The 17,799-nt window shown below is 38.4% G+C and overlaps 1 protein-coding gene across 3 annotated transcripts in view; it reads right to left on the reverse strand.

The window, feature by feature from the left end:
- Nucleotides 1-790: 790 nt before the first annotated feature.
- The window catches only part of LOC307163116 (cytosolic 5'-nucleotidase 3-like), a 201,829-nt gene continuing 184,820 nt past the window's right edge, over nucleotides 791-17,799 (reverse strand). For 2 of the 3 annotated variants that reach the window (XM_079878998.1, XM_079878999.1), the window contains 2 exons: nucleotides 8,221-8,421; nucleotides 791-8,135 (listed from right to left, as the gene is read on the reverse strand). In XM_079878998.1, coding sequence (XP_079735124.1) covers nucleotides 8,028-8,135; nucleotides 8,221-8,421 — 309 coding nt within the window. In that variant the 3' untranslated portion in view covers nucleotides 791-8,027. The remainder of the gene's footprint in view (nucleotides 8,136-8,220; nucleotides 8,422-17,799) is intronic. The other variant, XR_013822019.1, reaches the window with a different exon arrangement.

Here is a 17,799-nt window from a genome sequence, read left to right on the forward strand (position 1 = left end):
CCCTCTCTTACTTTGCTTCTGCTTGTCCTTGGTCCTATGTGTTTTTTAGTTTCTTCTTATTTTCTTGTGTTATCCATGTAACCCTGTCTATATACCTTGTTTGTTTTCTGTTTTAGTTTTTCTTTCAATGTAAACCAATTAACTGTAAAGCGTCTTTGAGTGTCATGAAAAGCGCTATAAAAAATAAATGTATTATTATTATTATTATTATTATTATTAATGTCATGTAAGGACAAAGTTTGTAAGTGGTGGACACATACTATGTTGCCTGATGGCTATATCAGGTGACTATATCAGCACATGTGACTTAAAATATGTGAAAATATTGACCATAAAGAACAACTACACTACATAGGAGAGTCAGTGTCAGAAAAGATGATGCCAACAGCCAACTTGCAGCATCCTCTAAACAAATCATTATTTTGGATAACCTTGCAAACAAAGTTATACCGGACCTGTGTATTGGCTTCTGCAATCAGACCCATCATTCCTGCTGCACAAGAAGCAAAAATTACATGTTGGTCATAATTCTGGTCACAAATTCTGCACTGTACAGTTTCTTGAATGCCTCCATTATAGAAGCGGATTAGTCTCTAATATAATTCACGCAAAAAAACATGATTCACACATGCATAAACAATTTCACATGCAGGAAACCTAATTCACGTACACAAAAAAAAATGCGTGCGTGAATTTTTTTTTAATATATATTCACAAAATACACTTCACACATTTCAAAATGTTAAGTTGATGTTAAGTTAAATGTTAAATTAAAAAGTTTGAGATCAGTTGAAGCAATAGTTTATTAACTGCTGTTTAGTCCATATGTGAACATAAACATTTATTTTTAGTATTGATGGATTTTCATGTCCTGTCCACCACAGATTGTTGTGGTACAATTCTTTTCAGGGGAATGACTTCAAAGATATTTGACATCAGAAAAAAATAGACTTTATTAACAAACAAAGCCGAGTGCCCCTCTGCAGAAAAGACCCTCCAGAAAGATTTCCCAGCAAACGTATATACCCTCTCCTTGTCCCAAACATGGTAATACATTCTGTAGGTATTTTGAGAAATAGTTTTGTACCATGTGACATTACTGAAATAGAATTCTCTGCTGTAACAACACATCTCTCAGGTTCCAAAGTTACCCAAAGTCATACACAGACAGAAAGGAAATAATAGTGTACAATGTGTAGTTAAAATACTTATTTTCTAAATAATAAAATCTTCAACATTCCCTCCTCTGGGGCTTATTTAAGCCCCACATTCGCTATCCTTTTCCAGAGTGTAGTTTCAAAATCCAGTCCCCTCCGTTATACTACCTTAGTGACTAAATTATGTCACTCATTCTTATTTCCAATGACTGAAATTATGCCACCACACTCCGGAGGAGCAATCAAGCCAAACATCTTTCTCCATACATTTTTCTTTCTTTCAGTTGTTTTTTCTTTTTCAATGGAGAAAGTAAAAGACTCGAATCCTCCCCAATCAAACATCAAACATTGTTACAAGTGTGTGGATGAAATTGGTTCAGCATTGTCTTATTGTCACAGTTATGTAGAATATGTCAAACAAAAAAATCCCTTATACAGTTAAAAGTTCTCTTGTGGTGTAGATATCCTCTTCGACCCAGACACCCAGGATCTGGCTTATTCATTTTCTTCTTCATCCTTATTCGAGGTACTTCAATCAATGTCCAATGATTGTAAATCTCAATTTGGGTTATAAGCCCAGTCTTAATAATATATGATTTAGTTGCCCTCTAATATTAGTTTTCATTATCTTCTTAATATGGGAAGTAAACAACAGAATAATAACCCCCTTTCAATATTGCAACTCCAAAAAACATTCCTAATTCTTTAAATCAATTTTCGTTAACTTTTTGACTCAATCGTAATTAATCTCCAAACATAAGTCATTCTACTTTTTCATGTAATTGTTTTCATTATAATAAAGGCAAATCATTATAAAAATCTCTGCTAATTATAGTAGAATAATTGATTTAGTTTGCATGTTTATTTCGCATAATCCATATGAATTTTGATTTAATATAGAAGTGGGTAAAAATAACTTTTTCTCTTTTTTATTCGCTTCTTAATTTTATGAAGGAATATCAATTCTTAAATTTGAAGAATCAATCTTTTAGTCAGTCATGTTTTAGTTGATGAACAACCATAACACTGTAGTGCAGCTACATTAAATCACAATTTTCTTTGTTATAATGTTTTACATTTCAAATTCTGTCTACTTTATTACCAAATTTAAACAATAAATACCATTTTTAAAATGTTTAATCTCACGTGTTGCAGCTCCTTCTCATTATAGCTCCACAGTTCAAGCATAACTGAATACCTTTTCTTCCTTTCTACTAATTTCTAAATGAACTATCATGAATTAACTTAATTATGTCACATGTAATCACTCAAACTAAGAAAGCTTTAAGAGCAATGTTACATTTACTTCATAAAAGTCATTCAATAAACTCACTAGACATTTAGAAAAAATAACAATCGTAAATAACTTTTTATACTATCTTGCATATTCATTGTACGGTCATTTATGTTTCTGTATTTTTTCTCAACCATTTCAAACATAAAGCATTATAACTTAATTATTGTTAAAACTTCCTTTCTGTAATTTAAGTTTCTGCACACAATTAATTTTAATCTTCAATTTTTTCTGGAATGACTGCTGACCCATTATCTAAAAATTGCAAAAAATGCCTTTTATTTAATTTTCCTTATTCTTTTTCCTTATTCTTAGTTTAGCCTTTTAATTATTCTCCTTCCTTATTCTTTTAATCCCTCCTTACTCCCCCCTTGCGCACAGGTGAATACCATGCGCATCTGGATTGAGAATATTCAAAAAGTATGTTTTTGTGCAATAACCTGTCATTCTTACCCTCCTCTGGTAAATTAATTACTTATGCCCCTTTATTGACAAATTACATTAGATTTTTCATTATCATCTATTTTAAAATGTCAATTGGTTCTATTTTCCGTCATGACTTGTCTTAATTCTCAATGTGCTATGACAATTATTTGAATTAGTCGCTTATCATTCATTATTTTGTTTCTTTTCTGATTTTTCATTATCGTTTCTACATTGTTTTTGATAAATTCTTTAATTCAATAATTTTCTCTTCTTGTGGGGTTATTATTAAGTTGCTAGAATATTCAAGGGCTTTAACATTAAATTTAGGTGATGTTGACTATTATTTGAACTTGTACTCATCTCTGTTGATTCTCTCTTCTTTGCACAACTCCTTGTGAGCTTTCCCACATTCTGCAACTTTTCATTTAAAGTTCTTCTTGTCATTTGCTTCTTTTTCCATTCATGTTGATCATTCTGTTAGCCGTCTTAACAGTCATTACATGTTTCACCAGGGTGACTCTTTACGAGCCGTTGCATGGACTTCCCTCGGAGGCGAGGGGGGCTGTTACTAGCACAAGCCCTCTTGATCCCTCACTTCCTGTTGTGGAGAGTAGAGGCTTGTTGGTGTATTTTAAATTGAGAGGCATGGACTCAAATGTCACTTTGCTGATCAATGTTCAAGCCTCTTCTGAGATGACAAAGCAGTCACTGGTTCTTTTTGTTTGAATCGTCCCAGAAACCTTCCTGGAACTGAACTGTTCTCATCTGTGAATGAAACTTCATTATTTCTGTTAGTTCTGTTAGTGACAACAACATATTAGATCATCTGCTCATCTGGCCCATTGTCCTTCTTGGTGTCACCTGTAAAATGGTCATGTGGGCTGAGTGGTGTTCTGTCCCCTTTTGTGTGTTTTCTGCTCATTAGCAGTAGGGCTTTACCCCTATACTACTTTTTACAATTATTCAATTCAGCTCAGTTTTCTCATTGTTTTGAGTCCCACTATAAGCATACTAGTTATTAGACATCTTAGACAACACTCAACCCACTTTACTAAAAGACAAAAGTTACAAGACAATATTTCATACTTTTGACAAAACGTCAGCTCCTTCATGATATGCTGAAAAGAAAATCAGATGTGTTATGCTCCATCATGATATTCTGAAAGGAAAGTCAGATGTGTTAGGCGCTGCGCAAAATATAGTACTGTTTTGTTTTCTTTTACAATTTTTTTTTCCCATTTTCTTTTTCTATTGTTACTACAGTTTCGACCAGGAAATTAACCAAATCCATCCATGGTCATTATTTTATTGGGCAGAATATGCCCTGTGGGCCCACATATGAAATTTAGATACAGCTGTAGGCAAAATAATTGTTTTGCCTTAGTGTACACCATCTCTCACTCCATTCATACTCAGTCACTCATTGGCCATCACACATTCTTCTTCCGCAGGTTGTGCTCTAAATGCGGAACTTACAAATTTAGCTGTGGAATTCCAATGGTCTGACAGACACCGTCACAACAGCTATTCAAACACTATTCAGAAGTGTCAGTGATCTTAATGCTTAGTTTACCACCGTTGTTATAAACCAATTTTTCTTTTTACAAACTCTAATAGATTAAATATTTCAGAATAATAGGCCTTAGTATGGTGCAGTTGAGAGTAAGACAGCCAATTGTAATTTCTCAAATGCATTTTGTCATTTGTTTGGTCTACTTTTTCATATTCTTTTTGTTTTTTGCTCATGAGCTGCTTTAAGAAGAACATTGGAGATCTTTACTCAATCTTGGATCCATGGCCAATAACATTTCCATCTCATTATCCCAGTTTTGACAGCATTTTTAATTTCATAATTTTTGGACTTTTGGAGTTATGTATCCTTCTCCAATCTATCTCTATAAAACAATTATTAAAACAAGATGGAGTGACCAGTATCATTGTTTTGCAAACAAAAATAATCATTCTTTGACATTTTGTGTCTATCTTTTTCTTTGCCAGAGAATAATTCTATCATGCCTTTAACCCTATAGTCTAATATAATAGCCTCACTATACCAAATCCAGCCTCAGTTTTAACTATGTAGTGAGTTGAACACCCACTTCTCTGTATTTTCTTTTCTTATAGAGCTGGACTTGTACCTATTGAAAAAGCAGAGAGGGTTAGTTTAGCAGAGAATATAAAGAATTGCCATGAGACCAGTGAATAATCAGAATGAATAATGTTAATATAATGATGAACTAAATTTGAAGCAGTCTCTAGAGTGTTCATAAGGTTTGTCACACCTGTGGTGCCGTAAGGGTCTGTTCTTCTTTTTTTAGCTTGGTTGTTGCTCTGCATGTTTTGCCAGCATAGCTGTCACTCAAAAGCCATTGCAGAGTGGAACATAGACTCTGTTGTTTCTCTGCCTCTTCTTAGTTTGGGCTTTTGATCAATCCTGTAACCGTTTTGCATCTCAGGATTTGTCTTTGTTTTCAGGAAAAGTCTCAAGTGAAAGTTTCACCTTTTCCAACATTATTTCAGTCTTTCTGAGTCTTTTTGAACTTCAGGAGGGGAGCTGAGAACCCCTCACCCACTTCTCTCTTCTTCTTTCTGCATTCTTGTCTCTGCATTCATGTCTTTGCCCTTTGCCCTCTTGTTGCTTCCACAGGACACTGAAGCCATCTGCAATTTGAACACTCAGAGATCTGCATGAATCAAATTGAACTTTTACATATAAGCTATTAGCTCTTTATCTACATGCCACTTTTTTAACCTGCATCTTTTCACTATTTCTTTTATATAAAAATCTCACTGGTTGACCATAGCATTTCCCTCATTCTATTAGTAAGCAGTTCTTCATTGCAGGAAAAAGCAATATCAGCAATAATTCTAACTTTGATTATCTGAGAATAATACAGTTGAATAATTTTCCCTATCATAAATTTAGGCTTCAATCTTTCTTCTATATTTGCATGCTGCGTTCACAATAATCTAGTATGTTTCTCAACAATCATCAAGGAATTCTTCTTATTTTTTACTCTCATCAACTTCTGTAAAGTATTTTTGACTTTTGAAACTTGGTCACTCAATCTTGCTAACCTTCAGCACACTGCACCAGTTATTTTTCTCTTAACACAAACTTATTAATCTGCAATGGAATACTTTTTCCACTCTGTCGTCAGGGATAATGAGATACAAATTTTAGACGTCTTCAGATATAATATATAATATATTAAGCACGTGCAATCATATTTGTATTCATCTATTAATATTTATCATTACATTTATTGATTAAATATATCTTATTATTTTAACTTATTTTATACTACAATATTCTGCTAAGCTAATATCTTGAAACAATTGTTTTCCCTTACTTTTCTTTCTTTCTTTTTTTTAATACCCTCATTTCATGTCCCTAAAGGTCATTCACACATTCTCTGTCCCTTCAAGCAACCAGGGTCAGAGGTCACTTATTTTCAACCACAGGCATAGTCACACAAGACACAGGATCCCTCAAACACTTACACACACACTATTCTGTACTCCCTGTCAGATCTGAACAATACATTAACAGATTCACTCATCAACACAGTAACACTTTTAACTATCCTATTCCAAATGATTTTAGAAACCCGAGCAGTCCCTCGCTACATGCATTCGAGGCGGTAACCGTTACTCTAAACCTATAGACTTTTAAAACCTCTATTTTCCAGCTTCACCTGAGCAGACTCTTGTTAAAACTTTGTTTAACAAAACGGTAACCGTGAGCTAACCATCTGTGCACATGCTATACTTCTCAAAGTAAACACAGATAAACCACTGATATCCTTATCAGTACACTTGCCATCCTCAAGGCCCTCTTGACAAGTAAATACAAATTAACTTATATCCTTATAAATCCTCTGTGTACATGCTTTTTGCTCATCATCCTTCAAGGCCCTCTTGATGAACAAACACAGAATCTTACGTACGTACGTCAAAACTCTTTGCGCTAAATCAGCATCACCAGTAGTTATAGAATCCACTCAGGATTAAACAAGCACTAGCAAACACTATTGGGAGCTCCCCCGCGCTTTTACCAACTACTTGACATACAAAGACAATACATGTAGTTTTTTCTGACATCAAACATCCCACTTTTTAAGTTCTTTAAATTTGGAGAAGCTTGTCTTACCACATCCGGGCCACTGGTGACTAACACATACCTTATTCAAAAGCAAAAACTGCTCACCTCAAAGTACAGCGGCCACTGTTGTCTGTGTCAGTCACCAGCGATCCCTTCGTGGCTCCTTCAGCTCCTAAGCCACGTCCCTGTTCGGGCGCCATTTGTTGTGGTACAATTCTTTTCAGGGGAATGACTTCAAAGATATTTGACATCAGAAAAAATTAGACTTTATTAACAAACAAAGCCGAGTGCCCCTCTGCAGAAAAGACCCTCCAGAAAGATTTCCCAGCAAACGTATATACCCTCTCCTTGTCCCAAACATGGTAATACATTCTATAGGTATTTTGAGAAATAGTTTTGTACCATGTGACATTACTGAAATAGAATTCTCTGCTGTAACAACACATCTCTCAGGTTCCAAAGTTACCCAAAGTCATACACAGACAGAAAGGAAATAATAGTGTACAATGTGTAGTTAAAATACTTATTTTCTAAATAATAAAATCTTCAACAAGATTCAACTGATGATGATGATAATGTAATGACGTGCAAATATAGGAGACATCTGTTTTGTTTTAAACATATATTATGTAGTTTTATTGTTTCAGATTTCCGAGACAGATGATGTACTGTCATTAGAGTATCAGTAGACTGTCTGCTTAATATCTGCTAACACTTTATTTTGATGCTCCTCCAACAGACATTCTACCTACTATAAGGAACTTGGGAACTACAACTCAACTTATTCTCCTAACCGGAAACCTAACACCTAACCATAACCATAACCATACCTAACAGTCTACTGACAGTCTACTACAGCCTACTAATACTCTAATGGGAGTTAGTTGACATGTAGTTGAAAAGTTACTTATAGATAGTAGAATGTCTAAAGTGGACTATCGAAATAAAGTGTAACCCTGTTAACGTGTTTAACATAATGGAGACACCAAGAAAATCAAGATAAGTCTGTCCTTTTCTTGGAGATCTGAACAATATAGTTCTAAGTTCATTGTCCTGTGATGTATAGCAGAATGGCATTGGGAACATCCATGGTTTCGTCTTTCTCCAGGATGATATCATAGGTGTTAATGTAAGACTGTCTCCTCTCATCCACCTAAGAAAAAAAAAAACAGAAAAAAAAAACCACATTCATGTGTTTCCCCCTTTTTTTCTTAAAGTTCTATTCCATTTTTTATTACCTTATCATTGAGGTATCCGATCTTCAGGATGTTTTGTAATTCCATGACTCCATCAGCCATGTTGAGATCCCCGAGAGAGTCTCCGAGCAGCAGGACATTACAGCGGCTCTGGAGCTCTTTGAAGTGTTCAACATTTAGCACAGCTCCTTCCCGTTTGTTGTAGATGTGAATTAGCTCTCCTTTAAATGCTCGCAAAACACCCTGCAAAGCCCACAGTTAGTCACACTGATGAACATTCCTCTAATAATGTGGTGTGGTGTTTTGCGGTTTATGCTGTAATTTTCAGAAGCAAATACCTTAAAGGGGTCATATAATGGTACATGCACTTTTACAAGTTGATTGTACTGAAATGTGTGTTAGCAGTGCCTGTACACAATCATCATAAAATGAAAAAAATCCATCCAGTGTTTTTTTTGTTAAATCTTCTTATATGTTTTCCCGTGTCTCAAATCAAGCCGTTCGATTTTTTGACGTCGATTTTGTGACCCTCCCACGATTGCTGATTGACAGCAGCGTTAACACAGACCCGCCCTCGCTCGTGAGCGAGCTGTCAATCATAGTCATTGTTGATACGCTAGAGCACTGTCTATGAGCAGAATGGCGTCGAGTTCTGTAGCGGGAGAGAGAGGAGCGAGACGAGCGGCGCATAAGTAGGTCAAGTGCAAATGATGAACACCTCTGTCTTTCTGGAGAGCAGAGGGATTAGCCACACTGACCAGTCCGCTTTTGCCCACCCACATGCCTCAGCCTCAGGTCTAGGAATGCCTCTGGGTCGTCCTGCGGACCCATCTTATTGAGAGGCACGTGAGCAGGCTGGTCGGATTAAGTAGCTGGAACCTCCCGGTCAATCCAGCTCCGGAACTGCTCGCGGTCTGCCTGCTGGGCCTGAATGAGGGCATGGAACCGTCGCTCCTGGTCTTCCCTCAAGGCCAGCAGCGCTTCATGATGTTCTCTATGCAGACTCGCAAGCGATTGTATAACATCCGCAAATGGCGATCCTGGCGGTGATTGCATGATGGCGGCGGGCCCTCTTCTTCCTTCCCGGGTTTCGGCACCAGTGTGATGAGGTTCAGTGTGTGTGAGAAGGAAGAAGACAGGGTCGGCGTGACTGGGACTCGTACAGCGCTTTATTTAAAGCAAAAGAAAAATAAACAAAAGGTGCGCCCACTGCGCGTTCACCGTAGCTCTTCACTACAGCACAAAATAAAATTAATTGACAGTTCACACAAGCTCTTCCCACTGCATCAGCTTTCTCTGGTTCACATAAACTCTTCCCACTGTCATCAGCTTTCTCTGGCTCACGCAAACTCTTCCCGCTGTCGTCAGCTTTCACTTGTAACTGTCACGCTGCATACGAGTCTCCAGTCCTCCTCTCTCTCTCTCTCTCACTCCCCGTCGGCTTATATCCGGTCTCCCCACGCCGATTACTGCAACAAGACACAGGTGTTCGTCATTTGCACTTGACCTACTTATGCGCTGCTCGTCTCGCTCCTCTCTCTTTCTGTACAGACCTCGCGGAACCACGCCCCCCTCGCCACAATTACAAACTTTTAATTTAGACCCTAAAGAATCATATTAGCTTGTACAAAAATGGCATTATATGACCCCTTTAAAGTTTCTGGTCTCCATCAGGAGACAATTCCTTATCTTTTACATTTTTAAAGCTCAAATGAAGGAAATATATATTTAAAGGGGGGATAATATGTTAATAATAGGGGTTGAACGACCTATTGAACGACATTTATATGAGCTGAGTCGACGTCGACAAGTCGCTGATGACGTTATTAATGAACAAATAAGCCTAAACCTCAAGCTGAGACTCGAATGCGGGTAGCCTTTTGCACAGCTTTGCCATATGACACTGCGCTCCTACATTATAGCTTATTTTTATCAGTTCTTTTGTTTTTGAGTCGTTATATTTTGTCTCGTTCTAAATCAGATACAGATGAAGTAGCACAGTAAACATTTATATGAATGCATTAGTGAGAGAGCACTGCTGTGCATTGCTGTTCAGTGCAGAGTTCGAGTAACAAGCGTCCATTATCAATAGCCAGTGCGAGCCAGGGCTTTAAACGGGCCGTGCCGGGCCAAATAGCCTCGGGCTAATAGCACTGGGCCTGCGTTTCCACTGTCGGGCCAGAAGCTCCACAGCGCTTCACTAAAACACGCCCGTAACACGCCTCTCTGGAACAACGCCACACTAACCCATCATTTCACCAACAAATAGAAGTTTTATCAGAAAACTAATCAGAAATCACTGGAAACAGCGTTGAAAACAAACATGATAAAAGCGGCCGTTTGCTGGCATTTTTGTTTACTTGAATATTTAAAACCCAAGCATCGATGTTTTACCTCAGGTTTACAATAAAACGTGATACATTGATCATAATGAATTAATTTATGTCAAAACTGCACATTAGTCACTCAGAAATAAATTACCGTTAGGTATATTTCACAAAAGAAAGAGGACACACTTACTTCTTCTGTTTCTGTTTATCTGGTAGTTACAGGACATAATACATCACATTTAGAAAGAATGATAATTTCTACAAATATATGGCACCAAAAATACGACCTGAGGAGCTTTAGCACTCTCTCGACTCCCATACAGATATTTTCAGTCAGAGAAACAGAGGAAGCTCTCCAGACTCAGGTAAACTCCGCCCCTGTTCGTAACCACTCCTCTAGCCCGAGCTGGCCCGCTTTGGCCCAAGGTATTCGACGGGCCAGAAATCCTGGCCGTTGGCCCTGAGCAAGCCCCGGAAGTGACAGTGGAAACGCGACTGGCCCTGGCACGCACTAGCACGGCCCGGCCCTGGCCCGACAGTGGAAACGCGGCTATTGCAGCTGCTCACACCATGCCTTCCAAGTACACCTTTCCAGGTTTCTGAATCTCTGTCCACTCTGGCATTGAAGTCACCAAGGATGACAATCTTGTCATTTGCTGGGACATCCTGAAGAAGGCTGCGTAGATCAGAGTAAAGCTTGTCTTTGTCTGCAGGTTCTGCCTGGAGAGTTGGGGCATACACACTGAACAGTGTGGCGTGTTGCCGGGCACAAAGTGCATTGAGATGATACGATCAGAGTGGCCAGTTGGCAAGCTTGCAAGCTTGGTAGCGATGGAGTCCCTGATCATGAAGCCGACACCAGAAAGACGTCTCTCTATCGCTGGTTTGCCTGACCAGTAGAGGGTGTAACCTGCGCCATGCACCCTTAGACTTCCTTTCTCTGAAAAGCGGATTTCACTGAGTGCGGCGATGTCAACATCCAGCATAGCAAGTTCATGTGCAATTAAAGCAGATCGTTGCTCGGGTCGAGTCTCGAGTCTAGCATGGTTCTGATGTTCCAGCATGCGAGTTTGAGTCCTTTCCCACCTTTTAAGGTGAGTGGGATGCGCCACTGTTTCATTGATTTAGTTTGACCGCATAAGAAGATGCCCGTTGACTGCGGTTAGCCAACTGGGAGATGGGGAGACAAGCTTTGTTTAGGCCACCTTTTCTAGGCCCCTCTCCATGTGGAGCAAGCAGTGCTTTCCCTATAAAAGGCTCAGGGTGCTGCCAAGTGATGATGTCGTCTCCAGGTCATCATCAGATGACCACTAGTGCCTGAGCCGCCTGCATGCAGGATCGAGACTGTGGCTTCCAGTGTCATCTTACACCAGCCGATTTGCCCTTTTCCCATCGCTACAGGACTTAGTTTGGGACTGGGGTGGGTTGTAGACGGATATTTCCTTCTTGCCTGCGCAGAATAGTTTTCAAGTGGAGTGCAGTGTGCGCAGAACTGACCCCACCCTTTAAGCCCAGGCTTCAACTGCCATGGCCTAGCAATCTGGGATGGTGACAGCGAGGTCCTCGGGCCGTAGGTATTACATCAGAGTTTCCCTCTCCTAGGCAGATGGCCAGCCAAGGCTGAAGAGATCTGCCTTCCCTGCTATTTGAAACCATAGCTGCTAGGTGGCTGGTGACCCCGTCATGGGAGTTCATTCACCCAATGATGCAGTGTGGAAACATCACCCCCTCACGTCGTTTAGCCTGCCAGCTGAAGCGGTGTACCGGGGTGTGGCACCAAGAGCCAGATGTGAGAGGATTTAGGAAATGGATGAGGACCAGTGTGTCCGTCCACTCAATAGTTGAGTACAGCTATCAGGAAACAAAGGCACTACCTCTACCCAGAGCTCCCTACACCCCAAAATCATAATAAATAAACACAAAATAATAATCAACATTAATATTGTCACAATTATGTTGTTTAGTTCAGTTTCTGTCTTGTCTGTATTCATTCTCGTTAGTCTCTGCTTTTAGTGTTCTCATTTACTGTGTATTTATTCTCCCTCTTCTGTTCTGTCCTTTGTTGGTTATTGTTGTGTTGTGCATGAATATCCTTCCTGCATTTGCTCTTATATTAAAAGACTGTGTATTTCAAACCATATGCTTCGTTTCTACAGCCACCTGACCGTGGCAAATATTCAGGGAAGACAATTAGACAACATTTTATTTGATGGGGAGCGGTAAGGGACCTAGATAATGGGTAGGGGGGCGCTGACCCAAAAGGTTCAGAATCACTGCCCTAAAAGGAGATGGTGATGAAAAAATAAGAGATGGAAGGAAAAAATATATATTTCAATGCTTTTGTGTTCTTTCGCAGTTATATAGTTGTGTAATTATATTGCATATAATTTGCGGGCATCAGGGAGCTGCTATCAATATCCGGGGAATTAAAATTGCTTTTAAACACACGCTTGCTTTTTACTTTCACTTTCCAATTTGCGATTATGCGAACTCTTTGTGTAGGAAGCGGCGGTAAGGACCACACATTTTACAAGATAATTGTCTACTTGTCAACGCTCAGGATCTGTTGCACACCAAATTCTCTAACATCGTCCCGTCAGTCATCTCCTTAATATCTTCACATGACAATTGAAATCTGATGTATTTTATATCTGACCTCCTTTAGAAGTCTTTAGAATTGCGTGGAGAGACAGTTTGTCCTGCTATAAAAAGGCTTTAAAAGAAGCCAGGGCCGAGCATCTTTGCAAACTTATAGAAAATAACCAAAACAATCCAAGATTTTTATTTTGTGCAGTGGCTAGATTAACAAATAAACATACGTCACCTGAACTGAATATTCCATCACAGTTTAGTAGTAATGACTTTATGAATTTCTTCACTGAGAAAATCGAAAGCATCAGAAATACAATTGTAAATGTAAACATACAGCGTTTTATAATTCAGTCTCAATTATGACCCCTCAAGATCAATTGCAGTGCTTTACAACTATAGGACAGGGAGAGCTGAATAAACTTATTACATCTAAACCAACAACATTTTATTAGATCCAATACCCACTAAATTACTGAAAGAGTTGTTATATGTAGCAGAAGAGCCTCTTCTCAATATTATGAACTCTCTATCTCTGGGTAATGTCCTAAGAACGTTCAAGCTGGCAGTTATTAGTGGCACGGAAACCAGTGTTGTGTACTCGAGACTCGGACTCGGTCTCGGACTCGGTCTCGAGATCATATTTTGATGGTCTCGGTCTTGTCATGGACTCGTGTGCATTTTGACTCGGAATTGACTCGTACTCGAACATATTTGGACTCGGACTTATTCCCGAGTCCACTCGAGTCCCATTCAAAATATTTCATGATTGTTACTGTATGTTTATGAGAGGTGCACAGCGTTTGAACAGGGTTTCAAAGCCATTGATTCCGCCATGGGATCTGTCTGTGGTCCTTAACAAACTATCTCAGCCCCCTTTTGAGCCTATAGAGAGTGTTGAATTAAAGCTCCTTTCGCTAAAGGCTGCTTTATTATTGGCTCTTACGACCGCAAAGCGTGTTAGTGAACTTCACGCATTATTGGTTCATAACTCCTGTATGCAGTTCGCTATGGATAACTCGAGAGTAACTCTCAAAACTAATCCAGCGTTTGTGCCTAAAGTTAGCGAGTCAGCTCTCGTCTGTAAAGAGGTGGATTTACTGGCTTTCCATCCGCAGCCTTTTTCCTCGACATGGAATGACCTGTCCGTGCATGCATCACAATGAGGACAGAACGAAAGCACTAAGGAAGAGTAATCAGTTATTTGTTTCATGGGCTGATTCTCATAAAGGGAAACCTTTTTCACGTCAGCGCCTGTCCCACTGGGTAGTGGAAGCTATTATATTAGGTTATTATGACATGGGTCTCTGTCCTCCGGAAGGGTTGAGCGCTCATTCTACCAGAGGTTTGGCTACCTTATGAGCACTATTTAAGGGTGTTTCAGTTCAGGACATATGTGCAGCAGCAAGTTGGGCTTCGCCTCACACATTTGTCATTTGGCTCATTCCGTCCTAAGTGTGTAAAAAAAAAAAAAAAAAACCTTTGTTACATACATCAATGAGTTGGTTGACATGCCTGCTTCGGACAGCATATCTGCAATACGGGAGTTGTCTATATCCCATAGTGAGATAACGAGCAAATGGTTGAAAGATAACTTTAGGTTACTTTCATAACCCCAGTTCTCTGATAACATGAGTGAGGTATCTCACCACACTTCCCTCTTTGCAGTGCACAGAGAAGAGAATATGCAGAGAATGAAGTATGGACCACCGGCAGTGGTATGTATATTAGGGAGACGGGACTCCCGCATCACTGTCGTGATTGGTCTGTCAACTGACAGACGTGGTGTGATTGATGCTTCCAGGACCTGTCACGCCCAGAGGCGTTTCCCATAGTGAGATACCTCACTCATGTTATCAGAGAACCGGGGTTACGTAAGTAACCTAAAGTTTTTTTTTTTTGCATGCACATAAAATGTTTCTTGCATGCACATTAATGAAATTTTATTTTATTTAAGAACAATTGTTTGAAAAGTTAATGTATTTTAAAAAGTGAATGTCATTTAATTTCAATAAAAATGCAATGCTTGATTTGGTTGATATTTGCTTATCGCGCTCGCTTGTGCCCTCTTGTGGGCATAGGAGACAATACAATACTTTTTTCCTCTAACATTAAGTATTGTCTTTAGAATTGGAATATAATTTGAATTTTGCTAATATTTAAGAAATAAAATTCTAATTTAGATTTGCAGCCATTTTGGCAGCCCTACTCTACACTGGTTACCTATTAAGTTAACCCTCTGAGGTCGACAAACGCGCGGGCGCGTTTTGCTGGATTTTCTCCACATTGTAGAACTATAAACTTAAATTACTCCGTCATTTATGGTCATACAGAAAAAAGAAATATAAAAAAAGAATCTGTGATATTTCTCCTTTTGTATGTGTCCACTTACAATCAAATCAAAACATTGTGCTTTTGTAAAATAAAGAAAATAAACAGGGTGTGCGTTCTGCCTCTCCGTCGCGGTGAACTTTTTTTTCTTGAGCACGTCTATAAACTGAAACAAAACTCAGCGAATACTTGTCACACATTTATGAGCCATATACCTTTATAAACATTTAAGTGTGTACTTTTAAATGATCGGATTCAAAACGAAAACAAATATTCTCTGTTTAAGTAATTTGTATAAAACCAACAAGATGTCCAGCTTCTCAAACGCTTGCTCATTACAGTTAATTTGGCCACGCCCACTCGCGCAAAAAAATATTCACATGCAAATCTCCACATGGAACGCAAACGCGCTCGTTACCTCAAAAACAAAACACTTCACTTCACTTTTCGTCGAGTTTGAAAGACGTGCCTGAGCTTACATTGGATTTAGGCTACCTCAGAAGAAGAAGAACGCGATTTGAAGACAAGAAAGATGTAAGGTAAGAAATTCTTACATATTAGTTTGTTATTGTTGCATAAATGTCACGTTGCAGTTGAACTGTTGCTAGATATATGGGGAATATTATAATATTTAGACCCGTGTTTACTGTTACTGTGTTTGTGGATATCTGCTCAAACATAGATATGTATATGGTAACCATAATGTTTCATATTTTGCAGCGCGATCGCGTTTGAATGTATCATATTTTGTAGCGCGATCGCGTTTGAATGTACTGCATCATATTTTGGATGAAAGCAAAACGCACCAAACGGCTTCATGTTTTTATTATTATCTCATTTCATATCATCATAAAGGATGGAAACATTTGAAGTAACATGATAATCAATATATTTTTCTCTAGCTTAGTTGTTACTGAAATCTTTTGGAAGATTTATACTGCTATAGGTTATTTATTATTATTATTTTATCCGGCACTGCGCATATTCCTTATGCCTACAAGGCACAACAAACCTGGTGTTCATTATATTATATATTGTTGGAAACATTTGTGTGTGTGTGTGTGTGTATTCTGTGAATTTTAAAAAGGAATTTTAAAAAGCAATTTTAACCAGAAAAATCTAATATTTATTTCCAAAATCGTGCAGGCCTTTCTCTTGATATCAGTATTTTTTCAGGGCCCAGATGCCACTGAGGACTTCAACATTCACATGAGTCTCTGTACGTGAACATGGTAAAGTGAAAATCTTGGAAATGAAAGGTATGTACAATGTTTTTAGGAATGGCACAAAGGTCTCTGTCTTTGAAGTGCTTTTTTGGCATTTGTTGTGTATCTTTGGATTATGTTGTGTTGTAAATAAATCCAAACAATTTAAAAGCCATTCTTTTTTAAATCTCCTCATTTACAGTGCAAGGTTGCTCAGCATGACAGGGCCTGATAGCTCCTAATAGGGCCGTTAGGGGAGGTTCTTTGTCTTTCTCAGGTGTGAAAAGCTTACATATTAATGAGCTCTTGCATAAAGCTTTTTCACACAAAACACGTCGTAACATTTTTAAATCAATATATTGTCTTATCTGAATGAGCAGTCAGGGTGATTTTCACATAGTTTTGCAGCAAATATTCTAGGCTACTTCATACAATTTTCAAAAGTCTTGTGAAGAAATAATCAGTATGGGTTTCATGGCCTTATTTCAGTGAGAATTTTTTTTTTGTATTTTCACAAACCACGCATAAATGTCATTATCTCAAAACTACAAACTTTTACATACATGCTGCTGATATATTATTGTAGCAGAGTTTGTGCTGAATACAGTGTAATTAGACTTTAGCCATGAAAATGTCACAAGTAACAGAAATAACCAGAAATGTCAGAGCATGTCAGAACACCTCCAGGGCCCAGAAAACAGCTCAGACCTCAGAGGGTTAAGACCTACTGTATAAGGCCCTAAACTGCTCAAAAGCAAATAACACAAAAGAAGATATTTTGAAGAATATGGGTAATCAAACAGTTGATGGTATGGAAAAAAATACTCTGGAAGTCAATGGGGCCCATCAACTGTTTGGTTTCCGACATTATTCTAAATGTCTTCTTTTGTGTTCAGCAGAAGAAAGAAATTCATACAGGTTTAGAACAACTTGAGGGTGAGTAAATGACATAATTTTTTTTTTTTGGTGAACTATTCCTTTAACTGATCTCCGTAGAAGATCAACTTTATTAATTTTCTGTGCCTTTTATCGTGCCTAACTCCGAATTGGGAATTAGGCTTCGGGCACATCCCTATGTAAAAATGCCAAAAATTACATAGTGTACCTTTAAAATAAATAGAGTGATATCATATGACCCATGCTGGCAAAAGGAGTCAGAATGCGCA

This window comes from Squalius cephalus (genome assembly GCF_949319135.1).
Source record: "Squalius cephalus genome assembly, chromosome: 8".
Taxonomy (NCBI): Eukaryota; Metazoa; Chordata; class Actinopteri; order Cypriniformes; family Leuciscidae; genus Squalius; species Squalius cephalus.